Source organism: Chiloscyllium punctatum, chromosome 9, assembly GCF_047496795.1.
Source record: "Chiloscyllium punctatum isolate Juve2018m chromosome 9, sChiPun1.3, whole genome shotgun sequence".
NCBI lineage: Eukaryota > Metazoa > Chordata > Chondrichthyes > Orectolobiformes > Hemiscylliidae > Chiloscyllium > Chiloscyllium punctatum.
In genome coordinates this window covers 36,491,324-36,519,200 of record NC_092747.1, presented here as the reverse complement: position 1 = coordinate 36,519,200, position 27,877 = coordinate 36,491,324, and the positions used below count along the sequence as shown (strand labels likewise).

General features: G+C 39.7%; 1 protein-coding gene across 7 annotated transcripts in view; it reads left to right on the top strand.

The window, feature by feature from the left end:
* brca2 (BRCA2 DNA repair associated) overlaps window positions 1-27,877 on the top strand; it is a 117,337-nt gene that overhangs the window by 72,142 nt on the left and 17,318 nt on the right. For 6 of the 7 annotated variants that reach the window (XM_072577242.1, XM_072577243.1, XM_072577238.1 and 3 more), the window contains 5 exons: window positions 1,368-1,515; window positions 4,236-4,360; window positions 10,306-10,504; window positions 18,717-18,883; window positions 24,129-24,267. In XM_072577242.1, the coding sequence (XP_072433343.1) occupies window positions 1,368-1,515; window positions 4,236-4,360; window positions 10,306-10,504; window positions 18,717-18,883; window positions 24,129-24,267 (778 nt within the window). Of the gene's footprint in view, window positions 1-1,367; window positions 1,516-4,235; window positions 4,361-10,305; window positions 10,505-11,355; window positions 11,444-18,716; window positions 18,884-24,128; window positions 24,268-27,877 lie in introns of those variants that run through there. The other variant, XR_011961497.1, reaches the window with a different exon arrangement.

Sequence of the window (27,877 nt, the reverse complement as noted above, 5' to 3'; positions counted from 1 at the left end):
TTTGATAAAATGGTACATTAATATTCATGAATAGTAGATTGACTGATCGACTGGATATTGTTGAAAACAAAGCTGGATCTTTTTCTGGTTGTCAAGATAAACTGGGAGTTGTGCACAACGAAGCGAATGTTGAGGTCTCAACGTCTTCCAATGTATATAAATGACTTGGAGGTACTGAAGATATGGGCACTAAATTTGCTTTTGATCTGTAATGGTGGAGATCACACGAGGATGCCAAGTTGAAAATAGCTGAAATACTTGTGTTTTACACTGAATTCTATCATTGATGAGAGTAGGGATATTGATGAAGCCTGCTTCTCTTCCCATTAGTTTTTAGTTGTCCTCTACCATTCACAACAGCATGTTATAATTAAATGTCCCATTGATTGTGTGGTTCCTTGGCTTTGTGTCATCTTGCTTCTGCTGTTTAGCATGCATTTGAAGACCAGACTCCTTGTTCCTATATTTTATTTTGTTATTGTTCTTCTGACTAAAAGAATCATAAAGTATGAGGAGAAAGTGGGAACAGGGTACTGAGTTGGCTGATCAGCCAAGATTGTATTGAGTAGTGGAGCAAGCTTGAAAGGTCAAATGGTTTTAACAGTCAGAAATGTTGAGAGAGCAGTATCAAGCTAATAGAAATGAAAAGATATACCTAAGTAGGTAAGTTAAAGGTATGCTGGAAGGAAAAATTGAAATGTCATTCTTGACATGGTTTCTTGTCAAATTGTATTTTCGTTCAACAAATAATAATAGTAAGGGAAAATCATTTATTTTTACATGCAAAGTTTTCCTAAATCACCATCTGTTTTGATTGAGATTACTGTAAAATCATTGATATAACCTGCTAATTTTTTTGTACTGTTGATGTTGGTTTAGTTTTATTGTATGCTGGGAACTTTTAATATTAAAACATAATGTAAAATGGTACATAACTTACAGTCAGGAGGGAATGTAATATTATATAGCTGAGCATTTTGTTATACCATCCTCGCTTCTGCCCTCTTTGGCAAGGTATAAATAAATTTAGGCGAACGTGAAGTCTGCAGATGCTGGAGATTAGAGTGGTGCTGGAAAAGCACAGCAGGTCACGCAGCGTCCGAGGAACAGGAAAATCGACGTTTCGGGCAGGAGCCCTTTATCGTGAATGGAATGCATTTCTGATGAAGGGCTCCTGCCCAAAGCATCGATTTTCCCGTTCCTTGGATGCTGCCTGACCTGTTGTGCATTTCCAGTACCACTCTAATAAATAAATTTTAGTTCAGCAATTGCTGCCTACTGTGAATCCAGAGTTTTGCTCAGCCAATGCACAATGCATTTTCTGTTGTCTAGTTTGTATTTCTGATGAGAGATGCATTTTTCTTCAGTGGATGGAAAAGAAATCCAACGGAACGTATGTATTTCGGAATGAACGGGCTGAAGAACGAGAGGCTCAGATACATTATGAAAATGAGCAGAGAAAGTTGGAACTGTTGTATGCCAACACTGAAGCTGAACTGCAAGAACGATATGGAGGTAATCAGAACACAACGTCTAAAAAGATATCTTTGAAAATAACAGGTCAAGTTTTAATTAATATAATGACAGTTGAATTTTGTTCCACACTTTAGTTCTTTCAAATTGTTACAAACTATGGTAATTAGATTTTTAATTTTTTTTTCATTTTGAAGATGACACTTTCTGGATTACGATTATATTTTTGATGGTGTCTCTTATGTTGAAATAATAGGCAATTGGCCTTCTGTGCAAGACCATGTTATCATTTTTAGTCTTACAATAGGGCACAATGCCTGATAAATCTGGTGTCTAAAGAATGAGTACCTATCTGAAGTTGTGTCACTTTAAAGACCAATACTCTAATATTCATAAACTTTTACTTATTCAAGGGATGTGCATGTTACTGGCAATGCCAGCATTTTGGCAAGTGATGCTGAAACATGTTCTCAAACTGAGGTCCATGAGGCTTTAAATTCACTGGGATGTGGGCAGCTCTGGCTTTCTCAGCATATATTGACAATTCCTAATTGTCCCACAGCAGACTGATCAGTCGTTTTGATCTAGTTCATTCCTTGGAGTGTAGGGGCACCTACAGTTCTGTGTCAGGAAAGAAATTTCAGGAATTTTAGCTCCACTGAAGGTATGACTATATACTTTCAAGTTTGTGGGGGGTGGGGGAAGAGGATGTGTCTTATTGGGGAACTTGCACATGGTGGCATTCCCATGCTTCTGCTCCCTTAGGTGGTAGAAGCTGCAGGTGCTGTCACAGAAGTCTGGATAAATTACAGTAGTACATATTATAGGTGATATTATTGTGCATCAGTGGTGAAGGGAGTGAATTTCGAAAGTGGTATTTGGGGTGTCAGTCAAGCAAGCTACTTTTTCCTAGATGATGATGAGCTGCTTGGGTGGTGTTCGAGTAGCACCGGTAGTGGCTTGTGCCATTAGACGATGGACACGCATTGGAGAGATGGGAGGTGAGTTACTTACTGCAGGAGTCCTAAGTTTTGAACTGCTCATGTAGCCATGGTATTTATGTAGCTGTTCTAATACAGCTTCAGGTCTATGATATCTCTTAGGAAGTTGATAGTGGGTCATTTAGCTATGGCAATGTCAATGCACGTCAAGAGGCAACAGTTGCCTACTGTCAAATTGAAGATGGTCATTCCCTGGGAATTGTGTAATGCCAAATGTTGCTTGCAATTTATCAGCCCGTGTCTGGGTATTGCCCAGGACTTGCTGCACATCAACACAGACTGCTTCAGTATCTGAAGATTCATGAATGGTCTTGAACATGGTGCATCATCTTCGAGCATCCCCATTTCTGACATTATGATGGTGGGAAGGTCATTGAAGTATCTGAAGACGGTTGGACCTAGGATACTACCCAAAAGAACTCCTGCCGTGATGTCTTGGTTTGAGATGATGGCGTTCAATAAAAATCAATAAATACATTTTGTGCTAAGTATGAATCCAATCTTCCTGATTCCTGTTGATTTCAATTCTGCTGGGGCTACTTGATGCCATATTTGTTTGAATGTGGCTTTGATATCGAGGATGCCACTCTCAGTTCACCTCTACAATTAATCTCTTGCATCTATGCATGGTGAATGTGCTGATCAGTAAGGAGTTCCAGAACTTTAATTCACTGACAAAGCAGGAGCAGTAATACATTTCCACATTAGGATGGTGTGTAGCTTGAAGATAACAGTGCACGTACAACCCGCTTTCCTTGTCCTCCTCATGAAATGGAGATAGTTCAAATTGTAAGATTGTACCCTGTAGATGTTATGCATGTAGCTGAAATGCATCAATAGTATAGATTGAATATTTAAGGGAGTATAAGGGCTGCAGATTTGAGTGGGCTGCTTTTAGGCTGGTGAGTATCAAGCACCTTTAGTGTTTGTGGAACTTCACTCATCCAAACAAATGGTGAAGATTCCATCACACTGCTAATCTCTGCTTTGTAGATAAGAAACACTTCGGGAAGTCAAGAAGTCGGTCATCTTGGGTTGCAGAGCTCTTATAATCTCAGCTTGTGTAGCTGATTCAGTTATCTTTTTGGTCAGTGGTGAACCTCCAAGATGTTTATGGTCAGCAGTTTGGGTGGTAACGCTGAACCCTGAAGAAGATACGTAGGCTATACTCAAATTTAGATTTTGGTAGGTATTTAGAGGAGCAGAAACTGAACATTATCAGTCTGATAAGGGGAAGCAATGGCCTATTGGTATTATTGCAAGACTATTAACCCAGAGACTCGGGTAATGTTTGTGGGGGTGGGGGGACCAGGTCCAAAGCCTATCATGATAGATAGTGGAAATTGAATTTCATAAAAAAAAGACTACAGTCTGATAATGAAGTTGTTGTTGTCAGAGGGGGAAAAAAGTTTATCTAGCTGACTAATGCCTTTTACAGAAGGAAATCTGTACCATCTTTTCCTGGTTGGGCATACATGTGACTCCAGACCCATCATAATACACTTGACTTTTAACTGCTGTGTGGGCAACTAGGGGTGGGCAAGACATGCTGGCCTAGCCAGTGACACCAACATCTTGTAAATTAATTTTCGAAAGTTAACTATTTCTGTTTCCACAATGTTTCTCTGGCCGTACAGTATCTCCAGCATCTTCTGTTTGATTATTTTACGTTCTTGATTGCTAAAATGTCATTTGTTCCTTAATTTTTAAGAATAAATATCAATTAAAATAGTTAAATATGTAAAATATTCTGTTTTGAAGTTGACAAAAAGAAAAGCAGAGAACACACAGTGGAGAAGTTAAGTGACCAACGGATCATGATGCTTCAAGATGGTGTAGATTTGTATGAAGCAATTCAGAATTCTTCAGATCCATTATCTGTTGAGGTAATCAAATGTGTACTTTCAAGTGTCTTAAATGTGTATATATATCACCTGACTCCTGCAATCTGTATTTTGGGATGTTGTTCGGATGTTTAGATTGACATATCCTTTAAGCATACTGCTCAGATTTCCACTTCGGGGATGATAAATGGATGAAATAGCTGCAACCTTGGGTTAATCTTGATCTGCTTATCATTAGTAGTTTGTCTAGAGTGACAATTACATGACTCAGCACACTGGGCAGAGACTAATTCATTTTGAAGTTGGAGAAAAGAACAGGCAAAATTATCCTTCCTAATTTGATATATTTTAATTTACATTGCAAATGTGTTTTAAGCATACATTATTTCACTCTTCATCTATCATGACAAATAGCAGCCTAATTCCACATAACCTGCCCATGTCCCATATTCCTTAATGACTGTCTAACAGAATGCTATCAGTCTTGTATTTAAAATTGACAAGTCAGAAATTAAAATTATGTTGATCTCTTTCTAGCTTTCATCCATCATTAGATTCAATGACATTCCTCAGAGATTGAAACATTATCCATGCTTATCACTGCAAAATCTGAATCAGCATTTAGGCTTGAGCTATTATGTGAAAATTAACATTTGTAGCACCAAGCCAGGTGATGATGATCTGCAACTTGAGAGAGTTTGCCACCTCCCTTTTGACATTGAATGGAATTACCATTGCTAAACACAGTGTCATCAACATCCTGGGGGCCATCGTTAACAAACCTATTGAATCGACTATCTCAATACTGCGGCTACAAGATCAAGTCAAAGGCTCAGTAATTCTATGATTATTTCACCAACTATGAGGCACAAATCAGGAGCGTGATGGCATACTCTCCACTATGTCAGGATAAGTTAACTTCTATCAGTTTTCTTGAAGCTATCGTATATTACAGGGAAAATTGAATACAAGAATAGGGAGCTTATTCTTTGGTTATATAAGACATTGTTAAGATCACACCTGGAATATTCTATAGTACTCATCACAGTAATATGGCTGACTACTAACTGCCCTCTGGCCAGTGAGAGATGGCTTCGCAAATGATGCCCATAAAGGTTTCTCCACCTACACTATCTCCTCCTCAATAGCTTGAAAACTTTAAACAAGTCATCATTTGATTTCATCATAATCTTTGTAATTTTATATTTGCATCTAAGTTTCTTACAGTGTTATTAATATTTGTGTTATGAGCCATTTGGGTGCATGCTTTCTGATTCATCATAGAAATTGGTAATAGGGCAGCATGGTGGCACAGTGGTTAGCACTGCTGCCTCACAGCGCCAGAGATCCGGGTTCAATTCCTGCCTCAGGCGACTGACTGTGGAGTTTGCACATTCTCCCTGTGTCTGCGTGGGTTTCCTCCCACAGTCCAAAGATGTGCAGGTCAGGTGAATTGGCTATGCTAAATTGTCCGTAGTGTTAGGTAAGGGGTAAATGTAGGGGTATGGGTGGTTTGCGCTTTGGCGGGTCGGTGTGCACTTGTTCGGCCTAAGGGCCTGTTTCCACACTGTAAAGTAATCTAATCTAAATACACCAAATAGTAGAGTTTTCAAAACTTGCGGGACAACATTAGTCACATATTGCAAGTTATAATGCCTGCCATTTCTATGGTAATTGCTTTTGGGAGTATTTCAGACAGTGGTGTATTAAATGTGTTTGTGGAATATATGTAAAATATAACTAGTAAATTGGAGATAGTTTAATATACAGAACATATGCCTATTTTATTGGCTTCTATGAAATTTGGTTCTTTTAAAAACATAGCCCACTGCTGAACTATTTTCTATTTCAGCGCTTGGAACCTGCATCGCCATTCAATATGATCATGGCTGATCGTGCAATTTCAGTATCCCACTCCTGTTTTTTCTCCATACTCCTTGATCCATTTAGCTGTGAGGGCTGTCAGCCACCTCCCCCCTCCAAACTCTTCTAAATTCCAGGGAGTACAAGCCCAGTAGATCCAGCCCACTTTCATATGTCAGTCTTGCCATCTCGGAAATCAGTCTAGTGAACCTTTGCTGTACTCCCTTAATAGCCAGAATTTCCTACCTTAGGCTAGGAGACCAAAACTGCACATAATACTCAAGGTGTGCCTCACTGAGGTCCTGTACAACTGTAGCAAGACATCCCTACTCTTATACCCAAATCCTTTTGCTATGAAACCCAATGATGCTTTAGCTTTCCTCACCGTCTGCTGCACGTGCACGCTAGCATTCAGTGACTGTTCCACCATGACACTTGGGTCTCGTTGCATCTCTCCTTTTCTTAAACTGCCACCATTTGGATGATAATTTGCCTTCATGTTTTTGCCACCAATGTAGATAACCTCACATTTATCCACATAAGATTGCACTTGCCAAATATTTGCCCAGTCAGCCAGACTGTCCAAGTCACCTACAGCCTCTTAGCATCCTCCTCACAGCACACGCTGCCACCCATTTTAGTGTTGTCTTTAAATTTGGAAACATTCAATGCCTTCGTCCAAATTGTTAATGTATGCTGTGAATAGCTGGGGTAACAGCACTGAAACCTGCAGTACACCACTCATCACTGCCTGCCACTCTGAAAAGGACCTGTTTATTCCTGCTCTCTGCTTCTTGTTTGCCAACTAGTTCTCTATCCACGTCAATGCATTACCTCCAATACAATGAGCTTTAATTTTGCTTACTAATCTTTTGTGTGGGACCTTGTCAAAAGCTTTTTGAAAATCCAGATGCACAGCATCCACTGACTCACCCTTGTCCTCTCTACTGGTCAGATCCTTAAAAATCGATTTGGCAAGTATGATTTCCCTTTAGTGAATCTATGCTGACTTGGAGCATTCCTGTTACTGCTTTCCAAATTGTCAGTTATAATGTTCTTAATAATTGACTCAAGCATTTTCCCTACCACCAATGTCACCTAACCACCCTATAATTTCCCATTTTCTTTGCCTTTTAAAATGTTGGGAGTATGTTCGCTACCCTCCAATCCATTTATAACTCTTCCAGAGTCTATTGAACGCTGGACAATGGTCACCAATGTGTCTGCTATTTCTAGAGCCACTTCCTTAAGTACACTGGGATGCAGAGCATCAAGCCCTAGGAACTTAGCGGGTTTTAAACCCATCAATGTCCCCAGTACCAGTTCTTGATTAATAAACATTTCCTTCAGTTCCTCCTTCTTGCTTGACCCTCTCCCTCCTTGCATTTGGAACATTATTTGTGTTCTCCTTAGTGAAGACAGATCCAAAGTACTTAAGTTGCAGTGTGTCTCCTAATTGAATATTACACATCTAGGTATTTTTGTTATATATTTTATCTGGACTTCCGTTAAGAATGAGAAATAGTGTGGAAATAGTAATTGATGTAGTAGTAATTTATAGAAAATCGTTTCAATACTGTTCACTGTACTCCAGATGTCTCCTCATCATCTTGTGCAGTTGCAGTATGTCGTCACTACCTGTACTCCAACCCTGTTGAAAAAGGACCAACATTTTATTAGCTTTCCTGATTACCTGCTTGCTAACTTTGTGTTAAATACGCAAGTGGCCCCAGGTCCTGTCACAGTGCAGATTTTTGAGGTTTTTCTTCGTTCAAAAGAAATGTTCTGCTGTTCTCCCTTCGAAAATGAATAACTTCACATTTTCCTCACGTTTTTCTCCATTTGTCAACTTTTTGCCCACTTACTTAATTTATCAGTATCTTCCTGTAAATTGTTTGTATCCCTCTGGTAAACTGACTCTTTTTTTTTTGTCATTTGCAAATTTTGTTGCAGCACATTTGCTTCCTTCCTTCAAGTTATTAATATAATTGTATAATTGCAGTCCAGCACCAATCCCTGTGGACGTTGGGTTGCAGGTCGCCAACCTGAAAAAGAACTCCTTATCCAAATGAGCCAATTCTCTTACCATGCCAATATGCCTCCAATGCCATGCATTATTATCTTAGGACTTTGAAGATGTAACAAGCAATGTGGACAATTAGATCTGATAGATGTAGTGTGTCTGTACTTTCAGCAGGCATTTGATAAAGCGCTGCACAAAAGGGTAATACACAAAGTTGAATCTAATGGGGTTGGGTTAATTAATTAACTTGGACAGAAAACCGAAAAAAGTAGGGAGAAATGGATCTTTTTCTGATTGGCAGGGTTAACTAGTGGTGTGCACAGGGTTTAGTCCTCAGGCCCCAACTATTTACAATCTATATTCATTCCTGGATGCAGGTTAAAAAGTACTTTAGCCATATTTGCAGATGATACTAGAGTAGGTGAGAAAGTAATTGTAATGAAGAAATGTACAAATGGATATGGACAGGTTAGGTGAATGGACCAAAATTTGGCAGAAGGAGTTTAACATGGGTAGGTGTGAGATTATTGGAGTCCTTGTGCATGAATTGCAAAAGACTGGCATGCAGATACATCAGAAAATAAGGAAGGTAAATGGAATTTAGCAATTATTGCTGAAGCAATGGAGTATAAAAGAAAGAAAGTGTTGCTGCAACTGTACAAGGCATTGATGAGACCACACTTGGAGTACTGCATACAATTTGGTCCCCTTTTTGAGGCTGATTTGCAGAGGTTCATTATATTGATTCCAGACTTGAGAGTTTTGTCTTAAGGAAGATTGAGCATACTTTTTGAAACTTAAAAGAATGAAATTTAACTGAGCTATGGAAGATGCTAAAGGGGCTTGGCAAGTAGGTGTGAAAAGGATGTTTCCTTGTGCGATAAACTAGAATGACAGTTCATAGTTTTAGGATAACAGGTTTAAAACAGACCAGGAGGAATGTCTTCGTTCAAAGGATTGTGAATTTACGGAATGCCCTGCGCCAGAGTGGTGAATGCTGGGACATTGTGTAAATTCAAGGAAGGAGTAGACAAATATTTAAGTAGGAGTGAGCTGAAGGGTTGTAGGGTGCATCTGAGATGAGACCACTCATGATTGTATTAAATGGTGAGCAGATTTGAGGGACTAAATTGTCTAATTCTGCTCCTAGTTCTTATGACTTAACCTTTTATGCCTGTTGAATGCCTTTTGGAAGTTCACATGTAACATATTCCCTTCATCCACTCTTTTTTTGATGATGTCTCAAGTATTCATAAATTAGTCAGACGCTGTTTACCTTTTGTGAAATTGTGCTGTTTGTGTTTGATGTCATGGTTTGGAGTCAATGTTGGGAAATTCCAAGGCAACTCTCTCCTGATTGTATACCACTGTGCCATTATCTATGCTGGCTTTATCGTGCCATGGGACAAAACATGCCAAAGGATAAGAACGATTGGTGTAGGATGATGTGTGGGATAACTCCTACACCACCACCCCCCACCTCCTCTCTCCCCCCTCCCTTTGCCATTTTGGCACAACCCCCTAAGGGCGATTTGCATGTTTAGAAGGGGTGATTTTGCCATTATTGTTTTTGGTGCACAAGTCCATCCAGTTTAACTCTTTTAGACACCTTGGCAGTTTGATTCAACTGAGTAGCAGACCTGGTGCTTTATCAACTTGAAGTATAGGCATCCTATCAACTTGTACATATATATGCAACAAATATGCATTTTTGTTAGAAATGTTCTGGCACTTTTGTATAACATGTTAAATCTTAAGGTGTAGGGTTCAAATGTTCTGTAGGCTGTCCAAATGTGAAAGCTGTGGATGTTGTGATAGCCCTTGTTGGTAATCTCTTTATCATCGAGGGCTGTTTATGATTATAATTAGAACGGGATCGAGTTTCTTTGTGCGGCATTCTAGATGAGCATTACTTCCAGACAATGTTCTATTTGGATATTTGCAGCAAGGAGTTCACAGATTTCAGTATCCATGTATTGAGAGTGTTTTGTCTTAGCACACAGGACCAGATTGAAGGTTCATTATCCCATGTTTTTTCTCTGGTCTGGTGCATTTTTCCATAGAATGATGAATACGTTACATAGGTTGTATTGCCTTACAGGGCTATTTAAATGAACAACAATTGAGAGCCCTGAATAACTACAGACAATTGTTGAATGAACAAAAACAAGCCCAGATCGAGGCTGAGTTCAGAAAAGCATTGGAAAGTGCTGAGAATGAAAGCAGCTACACAAAAAGGGATGTTAGTCCTGTGTGGAAACTCTGTGTTATGGACTACAAAAATCAGAACAGTGATGCAGGTGAGTATTGGATACGAATATTAATCATTGTTTACCTAATTTTCGATGAGGATATTATTAAATCAGCCTCTGCTCTTTCCAAGTAAAATTTAATGATGCAGCACTTGACTCAAAATGTGATAAGCAGCACTAGCTGCAATGAGCTATCTACTTCATGTTCATTGGAGATATTGTGTGACCCTAAATTTCAATAGTTCCAATTGTTTCCTTTCAAAACTGCCCTTAAAATGCATGTTTTACTTTGAAACACATTTGGTAATAGTTTGCTTGTAGACGCTTTGAAATTGAATAAGTAATTTTCTGCATCAACAACAATGTAGTTATGTTGTGCTTTTATATAATAAAAAGAGCCATACTCTTTGAGGACTGTTATCAGAAGTGAGCCATCTTTAGGTGATAATAAGGCAATGGTGTTAGCTTGAATGAAAAGATTCACTTTGAAGAAAATTTGAGTAAGGGATAGATTTCTGGAACTCTGAATCTAAGCATCTAATGAAGTCCAAAAATACTATTACAATCAAAATCAGGATAACACTAGGCTAATAATAGAGGAGCATGAATAACTTGCATTGCTGTGGAGAGATGGGAAAAAGACAAGAGCTTGGAGGCTTTGAAAGCTTGAAATCAAGATATTATTTAATCAGGAGTCAGTGTAAGTCAATAAGATTGGGTGAACTGGACTTAGTGCAAGTCAAGATAAGGGTAGTGGAATATTTGATTTGATTTATTACTTCACACATCGAAATACAGTAAAGGGTATTGTTTTGCATGCTAGCCAGACAAATTGTAGCTTTTATATAAGTGGATTAGCGTAATCAAACAGAATGCAGAGTATCATGTTACAATTACAGAGAAGGTGTCGGGAATGATCGACTCTAAAATATGAGAGGTCTACTCTGAAGTCTTGCAACAGCAGGGAAGAAGCTGTTCTAAATCTTGGTATGTGTTTTCAAACTTCTGTTATCTTCTGCATGGTGGAAGAGAGAACAACTGGGTGGGAATGATCTTTGATTATATTGGCTGCTTTCTCAGTGCAGTTGGAATGACAGAATCAGTGAAGGAGGTTTGTTTGCATGGAGGACTGGGCAGCGTTCACAACTCTAATTTCTTGCAATCTTAGGTAGAGTTGTTAATGCTTGGGATAAAAGTTTAAAAACCTCACAACACCAGGTTATAGTCCAACAGATTTAGTTGGAAGCACTCAAAAACTGCATGAATCCATGTAAGATTCTATAAATCTCTTTTTTTTTAGAAATAGAATCAGTCTGAACATTGGGACACAGACAGTCTCGCACAGGGCACCTCTCGCCTTCAGTACATTATCTGAGATGAGATGGCACCTGTTGTTAAAGTTCATTTGAGAATGTAACTTTTTTTAAAAAATGTTCTGGAATTCACATTTGAAAGAACTGAAACCAACATGGTCATTCTAAAAGGTGAGAGACTTAGCAAACAATCCAGGCCTTTTTCAATATATCATTTAAGTTGCATCACACTAACTTTTGCTGGAAATTCTGTGTCTTGCGAATTTACTCCACAACCACCTGATGAAGGAGCAGCACTTTGAAAGCTAGTGCATCCAAATGAACCTGTTGGATAATACCTGGTGTTGTGATTTTTAAACTTTGTACGCCCCAATCCAGCAACGGCACCTCCAAATCATGCTTGCCATAGAACGCTTTCTGTGCCACATCTATAAAAATTGGTAAGAGTCAGAAGTAGAAGTGTTGGTGTGCTTCCTTGATCACAGCATCTACATGGATGGACCAGGACAAATTTACTACTAGGAACCTGAAGCTCCTGACCATCTCCCTCAGCACCATTGATGGAGAGGGGTGTAACCTCCACTCCACTTCCTGAAGCCAATGACCAGCTTCTTCATTTTGTTGACATTGAGGGAGGGATTGTTGTGTTTACACCATGCTATTAAGCGCTCTATCTCTTCTCATCATTGTTTAAGATCCAACCCATTCCAGTGGTGTTATTAGCAAACTTGCAAGTGGAGTTAGAACAGAATTTGGCCACGCAGTCAAGAATATGTAACGACTTTAGTAATGGACTGAGTGCACAGCCTTGTAGGGCACCAGTATTTAGGATTATCGAGGTGAATGTTTTGTCATCTATCCTTACTAATTGCGGTCTGGGGGTTAGGAATTCTAGTGCGAGCAAATTCCTTGGTCTCTGAGTTTGGAGGTGAATTTGGTTGGAATTATGGTGTTGAAGGCAGACTTAGTAAATGGGTGCCTGATATAGGTGTCTACTGTTGGATTTTTATGACAGTAGGCAAATTGTAGTAGAAATTGTCAGTCATGGAGGCTGGAGTTGATGTACGCCATTACTAACCACCTGAAACTGGAGTGTAAATAGACAGAAGTCATTGTCCATATTGTCACGCATGACATAGGTATAATGACTTGGTCCTGCAATGACAATTAAGGGGAGGCAATGGCCTAGTAATATTATTGCTGGACTGTTAATTCAGAGACACCAGTCATATTCTGGGGACCCGTGTTCAAATTCTGCCAGAGCAGATAGTAGAATTTGAATTCAGGAAATATCTAGACTTAAGAATCTAAATGATGATCATGAATTGATTGTCCATTGTCAGAAAAACCCACCTGGTTCACTTATGCCCTTCAGAAAAGGAAACTATTATCCTTACCTGGTCTGGACTACATATGACTCCAGACTCTTAACTGCCCTCTGGGAAACTAGGGATTGTACTAAATACTGGCCTAGTGAACAATTCCATTAATGATTTTTTTAAAAATTCAGGACGTTGGTTAGTAAATTTAAAAGCAGGACCTTTTAGGGTGGTAATCTCAGGATTATTCTCTTGGTTACATGTTACTGAGGCTAGGAACGGAGACATAGTACAATTGAATATATGGCTATAGAGGTGGAGTGGGGGGAGGGCTTCTGTTATGTGGATCAGTGGGATGTTTTCCACGGAATGTGGGACCTGTGCAAGAAGGGTGTGTTACCTGAATGGAGGGACGCCAATATCCTGACAGGGAGGTTTGATGGTGCCATACTGTTGGGTTTAAACTAGTGTGGCAAAGGCATGTGAAGCAGATCACTAAATATAGAGACTGGGGAATAGCTTGAGACTAAGGCAAACATAGCTAGGAGGAAGAGCAGTCAGGGAGCGGTTACTGAGTTCAGTGGAACTGGAGGCTTGGACTACATTTACTTGGGTGCACAAAGTATAATAGGTGAAATGGATGAACGTAAAACCTGGATTAATGCATGCAGTTAAGATGTTGCTGTCACAGAGACATGGTTGAAAGAAGGACTGGATTGGCAGCTATACCATCCACGATATTAATGTTTTAGATGATTCAAAGGAGAAAGCAAAAGAGATGGGAGTTGCATTACTAGCATTATTAGGGGGCTTATCGCAGCTACGTTGAGAGGGGACACCCTGAATGGACCTTGCAGTGAGTCATTATGAGTAGAGCTCAGAAGTAGTACAATGTTGAGACTGTACTACTGACCTAGCTGTGTCAGCAGGACATAGATGAAGACATATCTGGTCAGATTCTGGAAAGACGTGAAAGTAACAGGGTTGTGGAGGAGATTTTAACACCCCCCCCCCCCCCCCCCATATTGACTGGAACTACCTTTTGTGTCCTATTACAAAATTGGAACAGTAGCCAAACCATGGACAGCAAGGGAAATTAAGGAGAGTACTTGATCCAAGGAATGGGCATAGAAATTCGCCAAAGACAGCAGCAGACCAGAGGACTGGGAGTAGTTAGATTTTAGCAAAGGATGACAAAGGAATTGGTTAGAATCATAGGAAGTACAGGGAAGTAAAGGCCATTCAGCCCTATGCATCTACTCTGCCGAGTGTGTGTCAAGTCTGTTACTGTAGTAAATGAAACTAAATGTGATATTTGAGCAGTCAACTCATCTGAAAAATGTGGGTGTGGCATGGAATTGTTTGTCACATTGAAGTGTTGTTACTGAAACGTTTGGGAACCACTGTGTTAGACTATAACTTTCCATCAAACTTGATGGAAATAAGTTTCAAGGAGGAAGTAATGTGGAGATGGGAAGAGGTGTAGGGAGGAAATGCTAGAGTTTGAAGTTTAGCTGACTGAAGGCATGCCCACCTCTGGTGGAACAACTATAATTGGAAATGCACAAGAGGTCATAATTGCAGGAACACAGATATCTTAAAGGGTTGGAGGCGATAACATAGGTGGGGATGAGTAAGGTTGTAGAGGGTTTTCAAATCAAGGATGAAAACTTTAAGATCAAGGTATGAGCTGACTTGGAGGGAAGGTAATTCCGAGACCATATAGGTAAAAGCAAATGGAACTTAGTGTGAGCCACGACACTGGTAAATGACCTCAATTTTATTGGTGGTAGAATGTGGGAGAGCAGCCAGGAGTATGTTGGAATACAGAAAACAAAGACATGGATGAGGGTTTCAGCAGCAAATGAGGCAAAGTCTGTCAATGTCAGGAAGATGGAAACAGTCTTATTGTTGATGCACCCCTGACATCAAATATATAATGTTCTTAGAAAATGTCAACCCTTTTAAAATCCTTTTAAAATTAGGAATAGACCCTGAGTGGTCAGCCTTTACCTACCAGGTGCGCAAATTGGTAGGAAGTGGATGAGTTAATTAGAATTATTCTTTTCACTCCTGTTCAGGCATTTGTTTTGCTTAGTTTGTAAGAAAAATGGCATTTAAAGTTGATTACTTTTCATCAGAAACCTATTTCTCCTGATAGGTGCTTTCTGACCTGCAGGGTTTTCCCATGTTTTCATTTTTGTTTCAAATTTCTAACATCCATGTAATTTTGTGTTAGTGATAAACAAACTTTTTTTTTACTACTTTTAGTTGACATTATTTTCTCCAAAACACCCTATTAAAATTATGTGTCTAAAGGTTTTATTTTTGCATAATTATCCCAATTTCAAAATTGTAGTGTAGCTGGGCTGACAAGTTTTGTTGGGATTTAATTTATTTTTTTCTGAAATGTTTTCTTTTTTCAATAACCAAGAGCTTTTTTTTGTGAAAAGCACAATACATTACAGGTAATACAGGTAAATATCCTTTCAAGTGCTTGAAATATTAACTCGCATTGGTTTATTTCATCAGTTCCATTTCCAGGTCGAAAAAATGTTGAAACTTTCACAAGTTCAGTCCTTCACATGTTCCCTGGCCAACATCTCTTGTCTCTGGCTTGCTGCAGTGCTCCAGTGAAGCTCAGTGCAAGATGGAAGAACAGCACCTCATTTCCCACTTTGGGACCCTGCAGCTTTCAGGACTCTGAGTTCAATAATTTTAGGGCTTGAAAGTCTTCTCCTATGTCCTTACCCCAACCACCATACACCTGGCCTTGTCATCACATGGGTTACTACCACAGCCAACCCATTGTCAGTTATTAATGGTCACCATTAGCTGCTGTTGATTCTCTCAGGTTGATCATTACCTATTTTTCTGTCTGCCCACTGTTTTGAATACAACAGTAGAGCATAGTATAGGCCCTTTGGCCCTCGCTGTTGTGCCAACCTGTTATCCTACTCTATGGTCAAATAGGTTCTGTAGCCTTCATTTTGCTATCATCGATGTGCCTATCCAAAAATCGCTTAAATGTCCTTAATGTGTCCAACTCTACTATCACTGCCGGCAGTGCATTCCATGCACCCACCACTTTCTGTGTAAAGTACCAACCTCTGACATCTTCCTTAAACCTTCCTCCAATCACCTTAAAATTACACCCCCTTCTGATAGCCTTTTCTGCCCTAGGAAAAAGTCTCTTACTATTTCTATCTATGCCACTCATGATCTTGTCTATCAAGTCACCTCTCATCCTCCTTTGCTCCAATGAGAAAAGCCCAGCTCCCTCAACCTTTCTTCATAAGACATGTCCTCTAGTCCAAGTAGTATCCTGGTAAATCTCCTCTGCACCCCCTCTAAAGTTCCCACATCTTTCATATAATGAGGTGACAAGAACTGAACTCAGTATTCCAAGTGTGGTCTGATCAGGTTTTATAGAGCTGCAGCATAACACCTTAAACTCAATCCGCTGCTAATGAAAGCCAACACACCATCTGCCTTCTAAACAATCCTGTCAACTTCGATGGCAACTTTGAAGGATCTGTTATGGACATGGACCCTATAGTGCCTCTGATCATCCACAGTGCCAAGAATTCTGCCTTTAATCCTGTATTCTGTATTCAAATTCAACCTTCTAAAATGAATTACTTGACAGTTTTCCAGATTGAACTTCATCTGCCACTAATCAGCCCAGTTCTGCATTATGTCAATGTCCCATTGCAACCTACAACAGACTTCCACACTATCAACTACTCCATCAACCTTCGCGTCATCAGCAAGCCTATTAACCCACCCTTCCACTTCCTCATCTAAGTAATTTATAAAAATCACAAAGAGCAAAGGTTCCCAGAACTGATCCCTGCAGAACACCACTTGTCACTCAGCTGCAGGCTGAATACTTTCCATCTACTATCACTCTGTCTTCTTTAGGCCAGCTAATTCTGTTTCCAGACAGACAGGTTTCCCTGTATCCCATGCATCCCTACTTTCTGAATGAGCCTATCATGGGGAACGTTATCAAATGCCTTGCTAAAATCCATGTACACCACATCCACTTCTCTACCTTCAATGTGTTTTGTCACATCCTTAAAGAACTCAGTAAGGATTGTGGGGCATGACGTGCCCTCGCAAAGCCATGCTGACTATCACTAATCCGAGACTATGTTTTCCCAAGCCATACTAAGTCCTGTCTCTCAATCCTCTCCAATAATTTACCCACCACAGACGAAAGACTGACTGGTCTCTAATTACCAGGATTATCCGTATTCCCTTTCTTAAACAAGGAAAGAAGATTTGCCACCCTCCAAGGATCTGGCACTACTCCAGTGGACAGTGTGGACACAAAGATCATCGCTAAAGCACAGCAATTTCTTCCCTCGTTTCCTATAGTAAACTTGGGTATATCCTGTCTGGCAGAGGGGACTTATCTATCTGTATTTTTTTTTAATTTTCAGCATATCTTCCTCCATAACATCAAGTTGTTTGAGCATATCAGCTTGTTTCACACTGTCCTGAGAAAGGTCAAGGTAGTGAATACTGAAGCAAAGTATTAATTACGGACCTCCCCAACCACCTCCAAATCCAGGCACAAGTTCCCTCCATTATCCCTGATCGGCCCGACCCTCACTCTGGCCATCCTCTTGTTCATCACATAAGTGTAGAACGCCTTGGGGATTTCCTTAATCCTCCCCACTAAAGCTTTTTCATGCACTCTTCTAGCTCTCCTAAGCCTATTCTTCAGTTCCTTCCTGGCTATCATGTAACCCTCTAGAACACTGTCTGATCCTAGACTCCTCAACTTAAGTAAGCTTCCTTCTTCTTGACTAGATGTTCCACATCTCGTCACCCAAGGTTCCTTCACCCTACCATCCCTTCCTTGCCTCAATGGGACAAACCTATCCAGCACTATGAGCAAGTCCTCCCTAAACAGTTTACCCTCTCTGTCTCTCCATCTCCATCGATTGATTGGTCCTACCCCTCCCCCACCCAATGTTCAGTATGTATACCAACCTTTTCCTGGATACAATCAGTTTTGAAAAAGGGTCACTGGACCAAGAGTGCTGTTTTCTCTCCACGGATGCTGCCAAACCAGCTGAGTTTTTCCAGCAATTTCTATTTGTGTTTCTGATTTTCTGCAATGGGTTTTTTTTTGTTCAGACAGATGGGCCTACTTATCTAGAAATAAAGCCTCCCACATAAACCTTGATGCAAATATATTTTCCTTGTGGATTTTGGTTTTACATTTGATAAAGGGGTGATTATTAAGAATATTGATGTAATTTTTCTAGTGTTTCTTCTGTGTGTATCTAAATACCCCATGTGTCATCCAGATATCAGTAGTAAGGCAAATGGGGAGTCTAGAACACAAATAAAATGGGGTAATTCGACTGACTGGATTGTTCTTCAGAGAACCTACAGTCTGGATGGACGAAAATGCCGTTCTACCATTACCACTTTGATTTCTTTCCTGCACCATCACGATATCATTTGCTGCTTTAGCTGGTACTATAGAAATATAACACTGTTGATCTTAAAGATAAATAAAGATTCATGTAGCTTATCCTCATGTAAAATAAAATATTTTAATTTTGTGGACTTTTATGTGGAAACCCACTCGTTTTTCTTCCAAAATAGTTTATATGTTAAGTATCTGGCGCCCAGTTGCTGATCTACGTTGCCTCTTGAAGGAGGGTGGAAGATATTGTATCTATTATTTGACAACATCATCCTACAAGAATCGGCTAAACCATGCTGATCTGCAGTTGACTGCCACAAAGAAAACTAGATACCAAGAGCTGCAGGTAAAAAGTAATTTAAACAAATTGAATTGAACGTGTATTTCATGTTTGTATGAATTTCTCCCTGCATAAATTAAACAATGATAGAAATACTGTCAAACACAATAGACTGCTTGGTCATATTTGTTGTTGAGAGTAATTTAAGATTTTTTTGTATCATAGTTTTATATTTTGTTTAAATTTTTAAAAACCTTGATCTGTTGAACATTTTAGGCCGAAGAATGTGGAAGAGAAGAACTACATAATTCAGAATCACAAACTTGATAGCTTGATGCACACTACTGACATACCCAATTCTGTTAACTATTGTGAAGTTCTTATTATGAACGTAATAAACATTTGGTCCTCTTAATATTGTGATGAAACTAACCCTGTTCAGACTATACCTTGAGTACCGATTTCAGATCGGACACTTCGCTATCTCCAATAAATAATCGTTTGTATAGTGATCAGAATTATTACAAAAGGTTGTTTTAAAAAAAAATCCTAGTTCTTTTAACTTTGAAAGGAAGCATCGAAGAGGGGTTCTTGAACAGATGTATCTGTTTGAGATTTCTGACTAGCAATGTGTGTGGCTTGCACAACACCATTTTAGTATTATACATGTATTTTGGTTGAAAATGTTTACCTACACACCTGACAGTACAGGAAAATGCACTTTACTTTGATTATCCACCATCAGTACCCAAAAAAGAAAGGCACTGCATGATTACAAAACTTAGCTTTTTCAATTTTGCTGCAATAAAAGGCATTCCAGTGAAAATCCATTTATTCTTCTTATGAAACAAGCTAATCTATTTTTGAGCACAAATTGGAAATCTCAACTTAAAAAGTGAAAATAGCTGGAAATAGCCTTCTTGGAGAGAAACATTTAATATTTCATTTCTTGATCTTTCATCAGAATGGAGGGTTTGACCCTGCCTTTCGGAGAGATATATAGAACATTCTTCATGGTTTTTAATCTTTGTTCCTTCCATTATCTCTTTCTGCAGTACATTGATGTCCTGCTCTTGTTCCACATTGGGAAATGTCATTCCCTCACGTTCCCATTTTCCATCTATTACTCTTCTCTTCCCTATTTCGATGTGTCTATTTCCATTTTTGTGTAGACTGAGCCAGTAACTGCTATAAGCCAATGAACCTCCACTGCCATTTGATTATATTCCTCGTGCCTTGTTTCTTGTCAGGAATCTATACAATTCTTCTAGTTTATCCAATGCGTTTGTATCTGCTCTGAGTTTTTAAAAAAATAATCAGCACTTGCTCAATGTCATTTTCGAGGATTCCATCCCATTGGGGCTAATGGGGCCTTCAGTTTTGTCCATCCCACTTCCTGTGCTTTGATGCTGTTTCAACATTTCATCCCTCCTTCCCTTCCTTTCCCCAACCTTCCAGTCACAAGCTTGGGTCCCATCGTCATCATCTACCCAGCAGCCTCCACATCCGAACAATTATCCTTAACCATTTATGGCATCGCCAGTGCAATTTCACCACCAAATGCATCTTCTGCACTCACCCTGCTTCAGCTATGACATCAGATTGAATGGTCCCATCACTATTTATTTGATCATTTATTCACTCCTGCCTTTCAACCTATCGTACGCATCCCTTTTTGGTGCTTTACATCCCAACTACTGCATTTGCATAAAAACAGTTTTACTTTTAACAAATAAAAGTTGGTGACTCAAAGCATTAATGCTTTTTCCTCCCACTGCAAATGCTACTTGACTTACTGAATAGATCAACCTTTTTTAAACAAATTCCTATCATTCATCATGTTCTGCTTTGTTATTATTTTGTAATCTTGGATGAAATAATTTGAATAATATACACATGTATACGCTGTGTGAAAAAATATTGAAATTAATGCTCATTAACTGGGCTGACTACTCATTTTGCATTTATGAACCAAAAATGCAATTACCCATGTGCTTACAGTATTTAACATACTGTGATAATACTATTCTAGGTATCTAAAATAAATTACATGGAAATAGTGAATTTAAAAAGTTGAAGTAAAGCTTTGAATAGGAATGTGGCTCCAGGTTCGAAGAACAAAGAAAATTTACAGCCCAGGAACAGGCTCTTTGGCCCTCCAAGTCTGAGCCGATCCAAATGTACTGTCTAAACCTGTCGGTCAAATCCTAAGCATCTGTATCCCTCTGCTCCCCACCTACTCATGCATCTGTCCAAACACATCTTAAATGAATCTACCGCGCATGCAATGCGTTCCAGATGCCCACCACCCTCTATATGAAGTACTTGGTGTGTGTATCCCCCTTTTAAATTCTCCACCTCTCACCTTGAAAGTGTGACCTCTCGTTATTGAATCCTTCACCCTGGGAAAAAGCTTGTCTCTATCCACCCTGTCCAAACCCTTCATGATTCAGTAAACTTCAATCAGGTTTCCCTCCCCCCAAATCTCCTTTTTCCTAATGAAAATAAACCTAACCTACTCAATCTCTCTTCATAGCTAGCACCTTCCATACCAGCCAACATTCTTGTAAACGATCTCTGCACCCTCTTCAAAGCGTCCACATCCTTTTGGTAATGTGGCGACCAGAACCGTACGCAGTATTCATAATGTGGCCGAGCCAATGTCTTGTACAATTTTAACATGACTTGCCAGCTCTTATACTCAATACCCTGTCCAATGAAGGCAAGCATACTATGTCCCTTCTTGACCACTCTATCCACCTGTGCAGCAACCTTCAGGGTACGATGGAGCTGCACTCCCAGATCTCTCTGCCCGTCAAGTTTCCCAAGGCTCTTCCGTTCATTGTATAATTTGATCTAGAATTAGTCTTGCCTGAATGCATCACCTCACATTTGTCTGGATTGAAATGCATACGTCACTTTTCCGCCCAACTCTCCAATCTATCTATATCCTCCTGTATTCTTTGACAGTCCCTTATGCTTTCTGCTACTCCACCAATCTTCATGTCATCTGAAAACTTGCTGATCATACCAACAGTGCCCTCTTCCAGATCATTTATGTATATTACAAACAACAGTGGCCCCAATACTGACCCGTGTGGAACACCACTAGTCACCTTTCTCCATTTTGAGAAACTTCCTTCAACTACTACTGTTTGTCTCCTTTGCTCAACCAGTTATTTATCCACTGAGCTAGAACACCCTGCACACCATGTGACTTCACTTTCTCATTTGGTCTACCATGGGGTACCTTATCAAACGCCTCCCTAAAGTCCATGTATATGACATCAACAGCCCTTCCTTCATCTATCAACTTGGTAACTTCCTCAAAGAACTCTATTAAGTTGGTAAGGCATGATCTCCCCACACAAAACCATGTTGCCTATCACTGATAAGTACTTTCTTTGCTAAGTATAAATAGATCCTATCCCTCAGTACCCTCTCCAGGAACTTTCCCAACATCGACGTCAGGCTTACTGGTCTGTAGTTACCCAGAATATCCCTACTATCCTCCTTGTACAGGGGCCAACGTGAGCAACCTTCCAGTCCTCCGACACCTCACCTGTATTTAAGGATGTCACAAAGATATCTGTCAGGGCCCCAGCTATTTTCCCTCTCAGCAACCTGGGATAGATCCCATCCGGTCCTGGGGATTTTTCACCTGAATAACCTCTAGCCTACCCAACACATCTTCCCTACTTATGTCAATGTGATCCAGACTAATCAAACTTCTATCTGTAATCTCAAGATTCATCATGTTCTTCTCAGTGAACACTGATGCAAAGTAATCATTCAGAATCTCACCCATTCTCTCAGGTTCGACACAAAGCCTTCCTTCATTATCCTTTAGTGGACCAATCCTTTCTGTAATTACCCGCTTGCTTCTTATATAAAGAATAAAATGCTTTGAGATTCTCCTTAATTCTGCTTGCCAAAGCTATTTCATGACCCCTTTTAGCCCGTTTGATTCCTCGTTTAAGACTTGTCCTACTCTTCCGATATTCCTTCAGGACCTGTTCTGTTCTTAGCTGCTTAGACTTTATATACGCTTCACTTTTCCTCTTGGTTAGTTGTATAATTTCTCCTGTCATCTGCGGTTCACGAATCTTGCCCTTCCTATCCTTTACCTTCAACAGGACATGCCTATCCTGCACTATCTTTAACCTATCTTTGAAAGCTTCCCACATATCAAGTGGCTGTGTTCAATCCACATTTCTGCACTCCTACCTAATTTTGATATAATTTTCTTAGGACCAGTTTAGTACTCTTCCCTTAGGACCACACTTTTAGAATACTCGTAGATAAAAAAAACTTACAGAATTGTGGTCCCTGTTTCCAAAGAAATCTTCCATCTGTCCTGACTCGTTCCGCAGTACCAGGTCCAATATGGCCCCTTCCCTCGTTGGACTGTTTACATACTGCTATAGAAAACTGTCCTGGACGCTTCTTAAAAAAGTCTACTGCATCCAGACCTCTGACACTCAGTGTATCCCAGTCAATGTTGGGAAAATTAAAATCTCCCATCACCACTACCCTATTGCCTTTACATCTTTCCATAATCTGTTTACCTATTTGTTCTTCTACCTCATGCTCACTGTTCGGAGGCCTGTAATACAGCCCCAACAATGTAACTGCACCCTTCTTATTTCTCAGCTCCACCCATAATGCCTCACTACCCAAGACCTCCATAGAGTCATGCTTCAGCACAGCTGTGATATTATCTCTGACCAGCAATGCAACTCCACTCCCCACCCCCCCCCCCCCACCCTCCCCTTTTCTCTTCCTGTCCTGTCTGAAGCGTCTATATCCTGGAACATTTAGTTGCCAATCATCATGCCCTTCCTTTAACCAAGTCTCTGTGATTGCAATAACGTCAAACTCCCAAGTACCAATCCAAGCTCTAAGTTCATCTCCCTCACACACTATACTCCTTTGCATTAAAGTAGATGCATTTCAGGCCACCAGTTCTTTTGCGCTCATCTGCTCTCTGCCTACTCTCCCCTTTATTAATGCTATCGACATGATTCTTAGAGTCTCCAGTCTCCCCCTTGCTGCCCACTTGTTTTCTCTTTTGGTTCCCAGTCCCAGTTCAAATTAGTAAACTTTAATTTGCTGACCTTGTCCCAATTACATAGAACAGACTCCTAAATAATACAGAAAAGGCAGAAACCCTCAGCTTACTTAAGAGCTAATAGATGTTGCAATAGGGAATCTATAGTTAATTTGGATTGGTAGACTAAATATGTAACAAAAGTCTTCCTTATCTATAAATGTGTTCATATTTTGCAATATATTTTGTTCTTTGTTTCAGCCATCTCCCGAAGTGTTGGAAAAACTCTATCAACCTAGGCAGGCAGTGACCTTTAGAATGCTCATTGATCCATTCTTTAGAGCCTTTTGCAAGGAGGTGGATTTAGCAGGATATGTGATCCACATTTTGGGAAAATCAGGTACAATAATAATGGGACTACTTTTACCAGATTTAAAGCATGAAACTGAAGATGACCAATTTGGATATTTCACAGAATATATTTGTGTTTTATTTATATTATAAATGCATTTTTTTTGTTTTTACGGAAGGAGGTGACTCCTGATTGAAGCAAAGTAGTTTTGAAAGTCGATTATTTTGTTAAATAAAACTTAAGATTTGTTTCCAGGACTTCCAAATTCTTAATAACTGAATTTCCATCTTCAGGCTTGGATGCAATTTGAGATGAAAGTAAGGGTAGTGTGTGCTGTTAGTTATTAAACGAAATAGTGGATTATTCTAAAAATTTATGTTAAAATTCGTGTTTCAGGTTAATATTTATTATGTCTATCTTGAAGTATCTTTATCGCTTTTCATGAAGTGACCTCATAAAGAAAAAAATTTGTTTATATTAACTTTAATTCTAGTTGTAAGTTTGCTTTTTATTAAAAAGTGCCCGAATTTTAAAAAAAACTCAATTAGCAAAAGGCTGCAAACAAATTTTGAAAAAAATTAAATGCTAATTCGTACGTCTATTTCAAGACTATTTCAACGAGCACCTTGGAACTTTTCTGAATTTTGCCCCATTCTTGATAAACATAAATGAAGAGTGAGTTTTGAGAAGATTTGTAGCTTAGGTTGAGATTTTGAATGTAGGTTTGCCCCCAGAGCTGTAAGGTTAGTTTTCAGACTTTTCGTCACCGTACTAGGTAACATCATCATTGGGGCAGCACGGTGGCTCAGTGGTTAGCACTGCTATCTCTCAGCGCTAGGGATCCAGGTTCGATTCCAGCCTCGAGCGATTATCTGTGTGGCGTTTGCACATTCTCTCATGTCCGCATGGGTTTCCTCCAGGTGCTCAGGTTTCCTCCCACAATCCAAAGATGTGCAGATCAGGTGAATATGGCCATACTAAATTGCCAACAGTGTTAGGTGCATTAGTCAGAGGGAAATGCATCTGGGTGGCTTACTCTTTGGAGGGTTGGTGTGTTGTTGGGCCGAAGGGCCTGTTTCCCACTGTAGGCAATCTAATCAATGAGCCTTTGGTGAAGCACTGGTGTTAAGTCCTGCTTTCTGTTTATGTATTATGGTTTCCTTGGGTAGGTGATGTCATTTCCTGTTATTTTTCTCAGGGTGGTAGATAAATGAAGAGATTCGGTGGGTATGGAGTCTTGAAATATCTCAAAGTAACTTATAATAAGATTGAATTGGAAAATCCATTCTATTGAACGAAGTATTCATTTGCGTGCAATAATTTTCTAATAAAATTTGAGTTTGACTGTTTTCTCTGTTCTAGAAATTACAGACCAATGTAAGAGGCTAATTCCATTATAATGGTTGTTTAATCATAAGAGGTCTGAAAATATTGGCACTCACCTTTTGCTGCAATCCTTTGGAGCTGCCAGCTTTCGGAAAAAAGTTTAAATTTACTGTTGTGTGGAATTGAATTCAGACTTAATTTTGTGGAGTTTACTACTGCCACTATTTCCCGCTGTATCAAATACACAGTAAACTCTTGTATCATTGCATAGCAAGTTCCTAACTTATTTTGTTAACTTGTGTTACCTGTACTTCATCGGTCACGTTATTTCAGTCAGTTGCAACGTACTTTCACAGGATAATACAATGTTAATATTTTGCTGTTGCTAGCTTCCCAAATGAATCAATATTCTTGAATATTGAATAACTAAAAGTAATCTGTTTACCAAAACAAAGAGCTGCAAATGCTAAAATTCTTAAATGGATAAAATGCAAGAAATATTCAGCAGGGCAGGCAGTCGTGTGGAGAGAGTAATGCCAGGCTCATGATCACATCTTCCATCCCTAATCAGTAATAAATTTTTCAGTGCTAATCAGCCTAAGGAGATTGGCTGCTTCTTGGAACAGGGGTCGAGTAACTTTCCCCTTCCCTGATGACTATTACTGTCTAAAGTTCAGAGTCCAGTCAAGCAACTGATCTGAAAGATACGGCATATTTGGTGCTATGTGCGCATGCACACACACTTCTACAGACGCACACCCTCACGCAGACCCTCTCTCATACGCTCACACATACACTCCCACACACACCCTCTCACAGACTTCTACTGCTTTACCCTCACATGCATACACTCACAGGCACTCATATCTTCTCTGCACACGCACACACGTGCGCACATGCATGCGCACACACGCGCGCGCGCGTGCGCGCTCACCCCAACATGCGCGCACACACACACACAAGTTTGTGGGGTGAATTTGTACTTGCAGAATTACTTTTTACTTTGCTCAAAAACTGCATGAATCCATGTAGGATTCTGTAAATCCGTTTTTTAGATTAGAATCAGTCTGACCGTTGTGGCATAGACAACCTCTCACCTTCAAAACGTTATCTGGGCCGACATGACTCCTATTGTTAAAATTCACTTGACAATGTAACTTTTTTAGAAAAGATTTTGCCATTTACATATGAAAGAACTGAAACTAACATGGTCATTCTAAAAGATGAGAGACCTAACAAACAATCCAAGTCTTTTTCAATATATAATATCAGTTACAACGCACCGTAAACATTTGCTATAAATTCTGTATTTTACAATCTTATTCTCCACAACCACCTGATGAAGGAGCAGTGTTCGGAAAACTAATGCTTCCAAATAAACCTGTTAGACTATAACCTGGTGTTGTGTGTGATGTTTACCTTTGTACACTCCAATCCAACTCCGGCATCTCCAAATCATAAATTATTTCAGTTCTGTTAACTACTTAGCTTACCTACTTTTCTTGATTTGCTTCAAGTGCCTGCTGTTGTGGTTGGTAGTGTTTCAAAATAATTTGGTGGGAGGTGGGATAACATCAGCATAGAGTGTGATACATAGGCAAGTATAAACAGCAATCATGGCAGTCTAGGAGACTGTGCAATTATAGTCGAGTTAAGGCACAAGCAGAATGGCAAGGCTGGGTGGCATCTGTTTGAATGCAGGGTCTTGAGTACGGCAAATAGGTTGGAGATGTTGATTAACATGTGATATTATTGCTATCAGGCAGACATGATGGAGGGACAGACTGGCGGATCAGTGTTTTAGGATATAGAATTGTTAGGCAAGATGGAGTTTGTAAACATGTAGCTAAGTGTGAAGTGATTCACTTTGGTAAGAGTAATAAAAAGATGGATTACTGGGCTAATGGTAGACTACTTGGTAGTGTGGAAGAGCAGAGGGATCTTGGTGTCCATGTACACAGATCTCTGAAAGTTGCCACCCAGGTAAATAGTGCAGTGAAGAAGGCATATGGCGTACTGGCTTTTATTGGTAGAGGAATTGAGTTCCGGAGTCCTGAGGTCATGCTGCAGTTGTATAAGACTCTGGTGCGGCCGCATCTGGAATATTGTGTGCAGTTTTGGTCGCCATACTATAGGAAGGATGTGGAGGCACTGGAACGGGTGCAGAGGAAGTTTACCAGGATGTTGCCTGGTATGGTAGGAAGATCCTATGAGGAAAGGCTGAGGCACTTGGGGTTGTTTTCTTTGGAGAAAAGAAGGTTTAGGGGTGATTTGATAGAGGTGTACAAGATGATTAGGGGGTTAGATAGGGTTGACAGTGAGAACCTTTTTC